Source organism: Hyperolius riggenbachi, chromosome 11 (assembly GCF_040937935.1).
Source record: "Hyperolius riggenbachi isolate aHypRig1 chromosome 11, aHypRig1.pri, whole genome shotgun sequence".
Lineage (NCBI taxonomy): Eukaryota > Metazoa > Chordata > Amphibia > Anura > Hyperoliidae > Hyperolius > Hyperolius riggenbachi.
In genome coordinates, this window is record NC_090656.1 from 63,494,080 (window position 1) to 63,508,450 (window position 14,371).

Below are 14,371 nucleotides of genomic sequence, written 5' to 3' on the forward strand. Positions count from 1 at the left end.
CGTGCTCTGCAGCTGGCTGTCCTACGAGACGCAACACACCATACACAGGCTGAACCTTCATACAGACTTGCATTGCTTTCATCGAATCTGATCCAACTCTGTATGCCACGATAAAGCTACATACAGACAGCGAGATAAAGTCGTACAAAATGACCCCTGAGAAACAACCTGAAATCACATGTTTCATTAGATTAGTACTGAAAGAGACACTGAAGCGAAAGAAGAATATATGATATAATGATTTGTATGTGTAGTACAGCTAAGAAATAAAACATTAGGAGCAGAGACATGAGTCTAATATTGTTTCCAGTACAGGAAGGGTTAAGAAAATACAGTTGTTATCTATGCAAAAGAGCCATTGAGCTCCACGACTTACAAAGTGGCAGAGAGCTCTGTCTTCTGAAGCTTATTATCTCAACTGTCAGTCACTGTATTGTATTTTCTCTGCAGAGGACAATTAAAACAAAATCACTGGTCTGCTCTGTAAAATCATTTACAATGCTGAGTAGTGTGTAAACTGCACATATTAGAGAATGATGCAATGTTAGAAAAAACACTATATAACTGAAAATAAAAATATGAGAATATTTTCTTTGCTACTAATCTTCTAGTAATTATCCGTACTACACAACCAATTCATTATATCATATTTTTTCGCTTCAGTGTCTCTTTAAAGAACTGTAGTGAAAATATAATGAATACAATTATTTCTTTTTTCACAATATTTATTAATAAATGTAGTCAGTGTTTGCCCTTTGTAATATCTTTCCTCTGCCTGATTTACTTTCTGAAATTTGTCACAGGTGGCAACGTTTTTACTGCTGTGCGGAATGTTTGTTTCTGAGTATTTCGAAGCCAGTGAAAATCATACCAGGTCTAACAGAATGCTAAACAGCCTAGACTGCGACATCACTGGGAGGGTGGGGCTACATACCTATATATAGTCATATATATAGCTATAAGAAGTGTTTCTGATGCTGAAATCAGGAAGATTAACATAAAAGTGGGTATCCTGAATAATTTACTGCATTCTACTGTATGTCACAACAGGGCCTCTTTAAAAAAATTTTTTAGTATGTTACAAGAAATGATTCTTTTTTTCCCCCTACAATAAAAGCACATTCAGCTAAAGACAAATATAAGACAGTACTGGCTATTGTGGGGAACAGCGGAACGCACTGTGTCCTTTCTGGGCTCCTTGTCCCTGGCCAAGCCAAATACTGGCCTCTGCCACCTGATTGGGCCAGCGAGGTCTGGTGCGGGATTCTGGCCGTGCTCTGGGCTCTGCCGGGACCTCGGGTTACCAGAATAGATCACACAGAAGGGTCCTATTCAGCGGATCCGCACAACTGTGAGCCTAACACAACCATCTGGACAGGGAACTGTCAAACACTCAACCTTTCTGCTCAGATGCGGAGGAAGATAATCTGCACAACACCAGCTGCTGAGGAAGCAAGGATCTATTCACACCGACATCAGTTCAGAGAAAATAACAGAAAATAACTTTCTTTAAAGTAAACCTGCTGTTTCCTTCACCAAAATAAACCGAGATCTGCCCAGTACAGGGGGTTCCCGAGTCAGCGCCAGCAGGGATTATGTAAGCCAAACTTTGCATAACTTAGAGAGGCACTGTGGTGACATTTTTATTATTATTTAGTATTTATATAGCGCCAACATCTTCCGCAGTGCTGTACAAAGTCTATTGACTTGTCACTTAACTGTCCCTCTGAGGGGCTCACAATCTAATCCCTACCATGGTGCTTTGTCTATATCGTGTAGTGTATGTAACATAGTCTAGTACCAATGTTGTTTAGGGGAAGCCAATTAACGTATCTATGTTTTTGGAATGTGGGAGGAAACCAGAGTACCTGGAGGAAACCCATGTAGACATGGGGAGAACATACAAACTCCTTGCAGATGTTGACCTGGCTGGGATTCGAACCATAGACCCAGCGTTGCAAGGCAAGAGCACTAACCACTACACCACCGTGCTGCTCATGACATATAGTAGAATGCAGTAAACTATGCAGGATAGCCACTTTTACAGTAATTTTCCTGGTCTCGGCATCAGAATCACTTCCTATATTTATATATTGCTGGAGGCAACCAAGGCAGATGCCTAGTGCCTAGTAGGTTTCAGGGGGCTCCACTCTCACTTTCTCTGTCCCATCTCCCACCTCAGATTGCCAAAAGGACCATCAGAATGAGCCAAAGCTACTACCTTGCCTACAGCCCCATTTCATCTCAATCCATCATTGTATTGCTGTATGGAGCAGGCTCCATATGGACAGGCTCCATGCTGTAAGGGCAGCATGGAGCTTGCCCTAACAACTGCAATCTCTACTCTGTACACAACCTTCTTCTGTCCTCTAGAATTACCTCCTCACATACACAGGACTTCTCATGGTCCTCACCCCTCCTCTGGAATCTCTTCCAAAACACATCTGTCACTCTCCAACCTCTGAAATCTGAGCGTTCCGCAAACCTCTCTTTTTCCAACCAGCATACACTCTAACTTAGGTTATTCCACTTCAACCTCCGGCCAAGTTGTGCTCCTTACTATAGTAAATATAACCTGAACACACGCTGCCTCTATGCATATTCCTTTAGATTGTATCCTCATAAGGGCAGGGCCCTCTCACCCTTTTGTGTCTCAGAATTTGCTATACATTTTATTCATCATGCTACATTTGTCACTGCAACTACTGCGTCTACCAATTCTCTATTATGTGCCAACGTTGTTGTGGAAGCAAACCCTGCTTCCCAAATTTGGTGTAAAGTATTGTCTCTATTATTATGTAGCCCATGTTTGTTTCTTACTCTGTACAGCACCACGGAATATGTTAGCGCTATCAGGGCCGGTTTAAGCAACAATGGGGCCCCAGGGCAAAATAAACCTGGGGGGGCCCCCCAACATATACCCCGGAACAAAAATCGGCATTAGGGGACCTTTTTTGCAGCTGGGATAGTCATGGTGTGAAGTCCCAATCGGTCGGAGCTCCACATTCTGGCTATCCCAGCCTGCATGGGGGACAAGAGGTTAAAAAGTTTCAGATGGGGGGACCCCACATAATTTTTTTTTTTTAAATTCCCGCACTCTAAACATAAAAAAAAAATTGGGAAAATAGGAAAAAATGCCAGGGATCTTCATGCAGCCATATTGCGGCTGTATAGCGATCCCTGGCCAAAGCGCTGCGGCTGCGTATAGACCCCCTGGAAACCCCGTCACGAAATTTACTGCGCTTTCGTTTGATGCATGTAAAATTACACTACCGTTAGGTTTGCTACTAAAAGTGACATTTACCGCATTTAAAAGTATACTTTTTTCCTTTTAAACTTTAAAATCGATTTTCTCAAAAACTATAAAGTCTTTTTGAAAAATTGTTTTTTCCTCTTATTCCTAATGATCTCCTTAACATATCCTGCAAATTTAGGGTTTCTAGCATTTAAGGTGGATTTGCTATTAACCGTTAAAGTCGACAGGTTTTTAAATGTGTGTTTTTTTCCTTTGAAACTTTAAAATCGATTTTCTCAAAAACTATAAGGCCGATTTGCAAAAAATTTTTTTCCTCTTGTAGCCACTGGGGGCCCCTACAAGCTCTGGGGCCCTGGGGCAGCTGCCTCCTTTGCCTTAATGGTAGCGACGGCCCTGAGCGCTATATAAATCAATAATAATAATAATAGAGACGGTTTGAGAAACAAACCCTGAAGCTCATACAGTAGGTTGGGTTTCCTGACTAATCGACTGTACGAGCAACTGGATTGGACATTATTTTAAACAGGGGTCCCCAACCTCTGGGCCGCTGCTCTGAGCTGGGCCGTGTCATCTGTCATCACAGTGCAGAGAGAGGTGTCACTGAAGTTTGCCGGAAGCTATAGAGAAGAGCGTCTGCAGTCATTGTTACTGCTGGCACCTAGTGTCTGTTATTTGTAATGCAGCATGCTTTATGTCTGTATGGACACCAGGTGGCAGCAGCGAGGATGACTGGGACACTCTGGTCTCTTGCCAGCCACAGAGTTCAGTCTGCAGGGAGGTGAACAGCTGATGCTGGAAGCTAGTGTGGGAAGAAGAATGCAAGGATAAAGGTGAGCGTGGGGAGGAGGGAAGTGCGAATTGGGTGTAGGGAGGAGGAAAGGGTGAATTGGGTGATGGAAAGGGTGAAGTGAATGTGGGGAGGAGGGTAAAGGGGCTGTGGGGTGGAGGGAAGGGTTAAAGATGTGGGTAGGAAATGACTGTGCCAGTAGATAACGAAGCCCAGGCAGTACCCCCTTCACACTACCTGTCACATCAGATGTACCTTGTGCTGGGGGGTTATACAGCAGCCCCAGTGCAGTACAAAGATATCTTTCCTAAAGTGCTGACGTGATGAAGATAGTGGTTAAGTAGGGCTGGTGTATCCTGCCTGTAGAACAAGCCCTCGACTGCCCCCCCCCGCGCGTGCAATAGCACCCCCGCGCGTGCAATAGCACCCCCGCGCGTGCAATAGCACCCCCGCGCGTGCAATAGCACCCCCGTCCCCCGCATATGCTTGCATCTGCCCAGTCCCCGTTCCTTGGAAAAATTGCCTGATGCTGAAGTGGTCCTTCGTTGAAAAAAGGTTGGGGACCACCTTTAGTAAAGGACACCTGAGGCGAAAATACACTAATGAAATAAACTATTGTATCTATCTTCCTTCTCCTAAAAATAACTTTTCAATATATTCCACCGTTTTATTTTATGTTTATATCTACTTTAAGTTTTAACTGTTTTATTGTTTTTGCTCAATGACACATTCATTGAAGTATGCCAGAGCTAAATTTTTATCTCTTTCCTGCTCTCAGAGGGAAAGAGAGGGGACCGGGAGGGCTCTATGGGATCCAGAGCCATCCCTCTTCTTAGGTAACCAAGTCTTTTTGTTTAAAGTGTATACCTGAGATGGGCGATTACCAATAAAATATACATACCTGGGGCTTCCTCCAGCCCCCTCTGGCCTGATCCTTCCCACAGCATCCTTTTCTCCATCTCCATTCGCCTGCAACTGGCTCGGGAAAATCCGGCAGTCGGGCATGTACAGATCGGCCAGGCATGCTCCCCTGTCTCGCTCTAATCACCAGGAGCGTTCTGCGCCTGTGCAGTAGTAATGCACAAGATGCTCCGGGCGACGTGAACGCGGCGAGAGCGCGCACATGGCCGGGCCGTGCATGCAGTTTTCCCTGGACCGGAGGACTTTCCGTGGCCAACTGCGGGCAAATGAAGAGGGAGAAAAGGATGCTGTGGGAGCAATCAGATATGTATATTTTAATGCTAATCCCCTATCTCAGGTTCCCTTTAACCCTCCTGGCGGTTTGCAAAAAAATCGCCAGGGGGCAGCAAATCTTTTTTTTTAAATTTGTTTTTTTTTTTTTCATGTAGCGAGACAAAGTCTCGCTACATGATAGCCGCTGCTCAGCGGCATCCCCCAAGCCCCTCCGATCGCCGCCGGCGATCGGAGATCCGGAGATCCCGTTCAAAGAACGGGATCTCCTGGAGGGCTTCCCCCGTCGCCATGGCGACGGGCGGGATGACGTCACCGACGTCATCGACGTCGTGACGTCAGAGGGGACTCCGATCTGCCCCATAGCGCTGCCTGGCACTGATTGGCCAGGCAGCGCACGGGGTCTGGGGGGGGGGGGCGGCCGCGGCGAGAGGAATTGCGGCGGATCGGCGGGTAGCGGCGGCGATCGGGCACTGCACGCAGCTAGCAAAGTGCTAGCTGCGTGCAGCAAAAAAAAAATTATGCAAATCGGCCCAGCGGGGCCTGAGCGGTGCCTTCCGGCGGCATAGCCCGAACTCAGTTCGGGCTTACCGCCAGGAAGGTTAACCTCCCTGGTGGTAACGCCGCCGAGTTAGGCTTGGGGTGGAAAAAAGAAGCCAGGAGCAGTAATCCCGAGCCTGACTCTGAGTAGCCGATGGGAGGCATGTAGAGAGCCTGACGCGCAATGGGCGCTTCAACTCGCCTCCCCCGGGATCTAGACGCCGGCATTCATTCTCCTTCCGGTCCTTTGAGGCTGTAGATCCCCTGGGAGAGATTGCTGTTTGTCGTCATGACGACAGACGGAGATCTCACTATTGGGTTACAGCACCACCAGGATGATGGAGGGAGAATCGCAGTGCTGGGTCCCAGGGAGGTGAGTAATGTGCAGAGCTGCTGCAGATCTCTCTGTGCTGCAGTATGATTTTTTTCCTGGTTTTAGGGTCTAAAAGCGTGCAAAAGAATTGCACCACTTAGACCCTAAAATCCAGAAATAATCAAATCTCAAGAGAGGTTAAAGGGATACTGTAGGGGGGTCGGGGGAAAATGAGCTGAACTTACCCGGGGCTTCTAATGGTCCCCCGCAGACATCCTGTGTTGGCGCAGCCACTCCCCAATGCTCCGGCCCCGCCTCCGGTTCACTTCTGGAATTTCTGACTTTAAAGTCAGAAAACCACTGCGCCTGCGTTGCCGTGTCCTCGCTCCCGCTGATGTCACCAGGAGTGTACTGCGCAGACACAGACCATACTGGGCCTGCGCTGTGCGCTTTTGATGACATCAGCGGGATCGAGGACACGGCAACGCAGGCGCAGTGGTTTTCTGACTTTAAAGTCAGAAATTCCAGAAGTGAACCGGAGGCGGGGCCGGAGCATCGGTGAGCGGCTACGCGGGCACAGGATGTCTGCGGGGGACCATTAGAAGCCCCGGGTAAGTTCAGCTCATTTTCCCCCGACCCTCCTACAGTATCCCTTTAAGTTTGGTTTAGATTTGCTTTATAAAACATCTGAGGTGAATATTAACTACTAATGAGATAAACAATTGTATCTGCCCCCCTCCTTCTAAAAATGACTTTTTTAGTTATCCCACAGTTTTATTTTTATATTTAAATCTAATTTTTAAGTTTTTCTGTTTCATGGCCTCTTCTCAATGATACATTAATGTAAGTATGCCAGAGCTAAAATCTATGAACTATTGACTATTTTTATCTCTTTCCTGCTCTCAGAAGCTATTTACTGCCAGGAAAGTGTTTTATGACTGCAATTCCTTATTAGTGAAGGTTATGCAGTAGTCCAACCCGGGCCCGAACTAGACAAAAACTGTCACTTGCATACCTGATTTTTAACTCTTTGAGGCAGAAAAAGGAAAAAAGAAACACAGCATAGTTATTAGTGTACTTGGCATTGTACATACACATGTTTATCTCATCATGTCACATGTCACCTCGTGTATCCTTTAAGCATTGCACTTAAGAATATAAAATGTTGCCCATGCGGCTGTCGTCCTACCATGTACTCCATGTTGGAGGCAGAGGGGTGGACCTGTCCTCGTAACTTGTTGTGCAGCTGTAGAATCTCCTCCCTGTCGGTTCTGGAGATGGCCCGTCTGCTGCGGGAATGAGGGGTGTCGCTGCCATTATATTTGCTCAGGAAGCTCTCCAGGAAGGTGGAATTGGGCACAAACAAGCCATGATACTGGTCGACCAAGAGGAGGACACTCAGGGGCACCAGCCAGGAATGGGATAGGCTCATGTTGCAGGTGTTTCACAATAGAGGCGGTCCTGTGGGATGATGTGGACTCTAAAAACAGAAAAGACAAATACAGGCATTAGTACCATGACTGGGAACAAAGTATACAGGTTAAAGAGGAATCACAGGTGGCGACACCTTTAGTCCTGTCAGGTGATCTCTGGGTGTGCTGAGAGTTCTTAGGGCCCGTTTCCACTAGCGCGGAAATAGGGCCGTATCCGCAGAGTTTCCCCGTAGGCAAATCGTTCTGGCCCCGCCCCTTAGTATGCTGCCATGGAAGCACCAGGGAAACAGGAAAATTAATACTTACCTATTGGAAATTTTCCTTTCCTGGTGCATTTCCATGGCAGCATACTAAGGGGCGGGGCCAGAACCATAGTATGCTGCCATGGAAGCACCAGGGAAATATGGATATAGAAAGTGTTTCTCATGCTAAAACAACATAAAAGTGGGTATCCTGAATAATGTACTGCATTCTACTATATGTCACTACAGGGCCTCTTTAACCTCCTTAGCGGTAACCCCGTGTGTGACACGGGGTAAGCCGCCGGAGGGTGCCGCTCAGGCCCTGCTGGGCCGATTTTCATAATTTTTTTTTTGCTGGACGCAGCTAGCACTTTGCTAGCTGCGCCAGCACCCCGATCGCCGCCGCCGCACGCCCGATCGCCGCTATCCGGTGCGGCGCGCGGCACCCCCCCCCCCCCAGACCCCTGCGCTGCCTGGCCAATCAGTGCCAGGCAGCGACAAGGGGTGGATCGGGTCTCCCAATGACGTCCCAACGTCGCTGACGTCATCCCGCCCCGTCGCCATGGCGAAGGGGGAAGCCCTCCAGGAAATCCCGTTTTTTGAACGGGATTTCCTGATCGCCGGAGGCGATCGGCGGGGCTGGGCTCGCTACATGATTTAAAAAAAAAAATAAAAAAAAAACTGCTGCGCTGCCCCCTGGCGGTATTTTTCATACCGCCAAGGGGGTTAATAATGCATATGAGAATCAATTGATCCTCAAAGCCAGACTCCTATAAAAGCCGCATAGGCCACAGCCTAGGGCGAGTGTTACCCATGGGGGCACGGGGGAGGGACTGCACGTGGATGGGGAAGCACGGCAGCACACGGGGATGGGGACTCTCAGACAAACAGCCTGTTCTCTTCTATTTAAGAGGGGAGATGAACAAGCGGCGCTCAGATGTGTACATTTCAAAGGAACAATAGTGGTCAAAGGACAGTAATTCAGATCACTGGTGAGGGGGATTCTGGCATTTGGGGCGTAATCAAGCCACCCTGTAGGGAAGCAAAGGGGGCAATAAATGTTACCTCCTGCTTTGTGCAGACTTATGAACCAATGAGAGAAACAGAGTGAGAAGAATTCAGCCTAATCTAGAGGATGGGGTGAACTCCTATACTGGAGAAGTATTTGGGGACCCCCAATGGTGATCTTTTACAGTCGCAGGGACTCCTCCTCTAAAGTTATGCTTCTGACACTGAAGATTTATTTATTTTATGTATTTATATAGTGCTGACATATTACGCAGCGCTGTACAGAGTATATTGTCTTGTCACTAACTGTCCCTCAGAGAGGCTCACAATCTAATCACGAAGGAGAATATTTAATGGCATTAATTTAGAGAATAACTATGCATGATGTACAGATATAAATAATGTGTAATGATTACTAGTAGTTTTGTATTTTTGTCCAACTCTGATGGTCACAGAAAGTCTGTCCCCTACATTTGCCTTCCTCGGTGTACATGAGAAGGATTTGTGGTTCCTCTGAAATGTTTGTCATCCTCACAAGTTTGCCTCAGGCAGCAGGACCCATTGCGAATGCAATTCAGGCCTAAGACCCACTAGAGCACTTTCAGCAAAGGGCCAGCAAACCCAAAAATCGCTATGCCGATTACAATGGATGGAGGTGAGTCCACTGGAGCGATTGCCATTTAGCCAAGAAAGAAAAAGGTTCCCTTATAAATGGGATTCCAACCATGGGATTCGTCTGACAATGTTGTTTTTATATTTTGTTATTGAAATTGATGTATATTATTATTATTTTTTTTTTTTTATATATATATACAATTCATGTGCATATTGACATTGATATGCTTATTTATTTACTTATTTACTTATTTAGTATATACAGCTAGGTAGGTCAGCGGACGGGCATTGCAACGCATGTTTAAGTAAGCCTGGAACGCACGGTCGCACTTATGTGCGACGTGCGTATCCAGATGACATCATACGCACAGCGGCGTTGAACGCGGACATTGGACCGCATTACGCATGCGCAACTTTGACCCCAGGAATTGAGAGGACCTTGCTGAACGGCGTGTTATCTACGCGCTGGGCGGCATGGTCATAGTACGTGGCCACGTACATGAATTAGGGACCCGCCCCACGCCTTGCCGACATTTAAGCTACGCACATTCAGTTTGAAAACCAGACTCGATGGAAGCGGACAGTTAGTTCTGCGAGCGCGTAAGGCACAGTTACCCCCACGCCAGGACCACTCCATACACATGTAAGCAACTCCAGCCATTGACTCTTTATGCATTTTACTATTTGTATGTTTTTGCACTAACTATATGTATTGCATTATTTGATTGTATTGGGCATTGCACTGATTGTGGTCTGGGACGCATGTCTGGATTTCTGGGCATGTGTCGCAGTCCACAATCCTTATCATTGTTTTTTGCACAGGCGATTTATTGTTAGCAGTAGCTTCTTCCTATTTGCACTGAGCACTTTATAGATCTTGCTGGCTGGCTATGTTTGCATGGTGATTTTTGTATTAACACGTGATTACTTGATTGATAAATTTTCTCTGGCGGTCCTCTTATTGTGGGACATATGGGGGCATTTTATTGATTTTAATTGTTTATGATTGTGTGAGAACATCTAATAAAGATTTTTTCTAATTTTGACACATGGTCTTGGAGTATATAATTAGACATAATTATAATTATACATATATAGGACTTCATTTATAAGGGAACCTTTTTCTTTCATGGTTATATTTTAGTTTATCCCTAGAATGGAGAACCATAAATGATAATGTGATAGCGCTCGCTACATAAGTTGAGTTTTGCCATTTAGCCAAATCGCAATTGCTCTGCCTGCAGCATTTTTATAGCGATTCAATGTTAGTACCCGAGCCACTAAAAAAACAAAAATGAGATAGCAATCATTGGCACTAAAACAAAATGGCTACAAAAAACTTGGAGAATCGTTGCTGAAATCACTTTAATAAACAATCAAAAACACAGACTGACTGCGACTGTGATCAGCGATTTGTGGTGGGTCCCAGGCCAAGATCGCTCCTGTGGAATCACCCCAATTGCCTTTCATTATTCTAGCGATTTTGGAAACATACGTACGATTCCGCCGCCGGTGAGTTGGGCGCAGGGTGAACCGAATGACGGCTCTCCCTGCCGCTAGTGTTGGGCGAACATCTAGATGTTCGGGTTCGGGCCGAACAGGCCGAACATGGCCGCGATGTTCGGGTGTTCGACCCGAACTCCGAACATAATGGAAGTCAATGGGGACCCGAACTTTTGTGCTTTGTAAAGCCTCCTTATATGCTACATACCCCAAATTTACAGGGTATGTGCACCTTGGGAGTGGGTACAAGAGGAAAAAAAAATTTAGCAAAAAGAGCTTATAGTTTTTGAGAAAATCGATTTTAAAGTTTCAAAGGGAAAACTGTCTTTTAAATGCGGGAAATGTCTGTTTTCTTTGCACAGGTAACATGCTTTTTGTCGGCATGCAGTCATAAATGTAATACATATAAGAGGTTCCAGGAAAAGGGACCGGTAATGCTAACCCAGCAGCAGCACACGTGATGGAACAGGAGGAGGGTGGCGCAGGAGGAGAAGGCCACGCTTTGAGACACAACAACCCAGGCCTTGCATGAGGACAAGAAGCGTGCGGATAGCATGCTTTGTACCACCATGCAGTCATAAATGTAATAAAGATAAGTGGTTCAATAAACAGGGACCACGCGGCAACGCTAACCCAGCAGCAGCACACGTGATGGAACAGGAGGAGGCGCAGGAGGAGAAGGCCACGCTTTGTGAGACACAACAACCCAGGCCTTGCATGAGGACAAAAAGCGTGCGGATAGCATGCTTTGTACCGCCATGTAGTCATAAATGTAATAAAGATAAGAGGTTCAATAAACAGGGACCACGCGGCAACGCTAACCCAGCAGCAGCAGCAGCAGCAGCACACGTGATGGAACAGGAGGAGGCGCAGGAGGAGAAGGCCACGCTTTGTGAGACACAACAACCCAGGCCTTGCATGAGGACAAAAAGCGTGCGGATAGCATGCTTTGTACCGCCATGTAGTCATAAATGTAATAAAGATAAGAGGTTCAATAAACAGGGACCACGCGGCAACGGTAACCCAGCAGCAGCAGCAGCACACGTGATGGAACAGGAGGAGGCGCAGGAGGAGAAGGCCACGCTTTGTGAGACACAACAACCCAGGCCTTGCATGAGGACAAAAAGCGTGCGGATATAGCAGCAATGCTTTTTGCCGCCATGCAGTCATAAATGTAATACAGATGAGAGGTTCAATAAACAGGGACCGGAAACGCTAAACCATCCCAGATGTTCATCGGTCATGTTACTTGGTTGGGGTCCAGGAGTGTTGCGTAGTCGTTTCCAATCCAGGATTGATTCATTTTAATTTGAGTCAGACGGTCTGCATTTTCTGTGGAGAGGCGGATACGCCGATCTGTGATGATGCCTCCGGCAGCACTGAAACAGCGTTCCGACATAACGCTGGCTGCCGGGCAAGCCAGCACCTCTATTGCGTACATTGCCAGTTCGTGCCAGGTGTCTAGCTTCATGCCCGGTTTCAGGTCCAGCGGTGCCAGCCACAAATCCGTCTGTTCCTTTATTCCCCTCCAAATTTCCTCCCCTGTGTGCTGCTTATCCCCAAGGCAGATCAGCTTCAGCAACGCTTGCTGACGCATGCCAACAGCTGTGCTGCACTGCTTCCACGATCCTACTGCTGCTGGTGCTGGGTTAGCATTTCCGGATGAGGTACAGCTTTGAGATGCGTTGGAGGAGAAGGAGTCAGAGAGGTAGGTGCTGCTGTTGTTATCCAGCTGTTTGCGGCGTGGGCAACACCCGCGCCGTAGCAGGTGAGGAATCGCTGCCAGGCTCCACAAGGTTCACCCAGTGCGCGGTAAGGGAGATGTATCGACCCTGGCCGAACGCACTCGTCCAGGTGTCAGTGGTGAGGTGAACCTTGCAGGCAACGGCATTCTTCAAGCTTCGGGTTATTTAGCTGACCACGTGCTCATGCAACTCAGGCACTGCAGAGCGCGCAAAGTGGTAGCGGCTGGGAACCACGTAACGTGGGATGGCCACTGACATCATGCCCTTGAAGCTGTTTGTCTCCACCACTCGATATGGCAGCATTTCGCAGGCCAGAAGCTTGGCTATGCTGGCTGGCTGTTACTGCCACGGCCCGGGGGTCATTTGCTGGCAATTTCCTCTTGTGCTCAAACATCTCAGAAACAGACAACTCAACCGTAGCGCTGCACACCGAAGGGCTGTTGGTTGTTGTGTTTGATGAACACTGGGAGACCTCAAGAGCACTAGTCCGGAAAGTGACAGTGTCAGCATCGTCTGATGTTTGTGAATGTTGTGAACCACGCAATGGCTGGGCTACTGCTGCTGCTGAGGCGGGTCTGGTGGTGAGTCTGGTGAACCCAAGGGAGGCAGTGTTGCTGGTGGTACCCTGTCCTGCCGCGTTTGCCCACAGAGTGGGATGTTTGGATAGAATGTGGCGGCTCATGCTGGTGGTGGAGAGGTTGTTAATACTTTTCCCCCTGCTCAGGCGGGTCTTGCACACCTTGCAAATCGCCATGGTAACATCCTCAGTGCAGTCTTCAAAGAAAGCCCAGACTTTAACTGGCTGAGGACTCGGACCTCGTGCGTGATGTGCTGGTGCTGCTTAACCCACTGCTGGACGCTTGAGAGGTCATCCAAGTAATTATCTGGTCCTGTTCTTTTGGATCTGTGAGGGTTGTTGTCCTGGACAACATGGGCAGTATTGAGTGGGTTTTCTTGGGTGCTCCCCTGTGGCCTGTACGTGAACCGTCAGGGGAAACACCTCTTCCCTTGCCCCTCCCTCTTTCACCGGATTTCTTCCTCATTTCACTTATCCTTAAAGTACACGCTGACTGGCAGCAGTACAGTGGCAGTACAGAAATGCTATACAGTGGTGGGTGAGCGGTGTACCACTATTGTCAGCAGTGACACAGAGCACAATGCTATACAGTGGCGGGTGAGCGGTGTACTACTGTTCCCAGCAGACACAGAGTGGAAGTAAACACAATGCTATATAGTGTGGCTGAGCCGTGTACACAGAGTGGCATTAAACACAATGCTATATAGTCTGCTATATAGTCACCCCGAACAGGGTGATGTTCTGCAGAACCCGAACAGTGGCAAACACTGTTCGCCCAACACTACTGGGAGGGAACGCAGATTTTAGTACCTAAACACACGATACAACATGTTTTCCGGGGTCGGACTCTGAGGCACATACAGATGGTCCCGATCATCATCCTCATCATACAACTCTTCTCCTGAGTCTGACCCACCCACCACCTCTGCCACCCCAACATCCCCAGACACAGACCCCTCATCGTCCTCAACATTAACTTGGGATGCTGGCCTGAGCCAGACCTCCTCCTCCACATCAGGCCCCATCATCTCCTCAATGGCAGCCCTCATTAATCGCTCTGGCGACGGACTGATGGACACAACGTTCTCCTCCGGGGAGGGCTGCTGCTGACCACTGGCTGCTGGGGTGGATGTTATAGCTTGCGTGGGGCGTTGGCTGTTG

The 14,371-nt window shown here is 47.6% G+C and overlaps 1 protein-coding gene across 1 annotated transcript in view; it reads right to left on the reverse strand.

Annotated features, from left to right (window-relative positions):
* The window catches only part of CRISPLD2 (cysteine rich secretory protein LCCL domain containing 2), a 115,771-nt gene that overhangs the window by 82,899 nt on the left and 18,501 nt on the right, over nt 1–14,371 (reverse strand). Inside the window, exon 2 of the mRNA XM_068260181.1 lies at nt 7,277–7,567. Within this exon, the coding sequence (XP_068116282.1) occupies nt 7,277–7,519 (243 nt within the window). The 5' untranslated portion in view covers nt 7,520–7,567. The remainder of the gene's footprint in view (nt 1–7,276; nt 7,568–14,371) is intronic.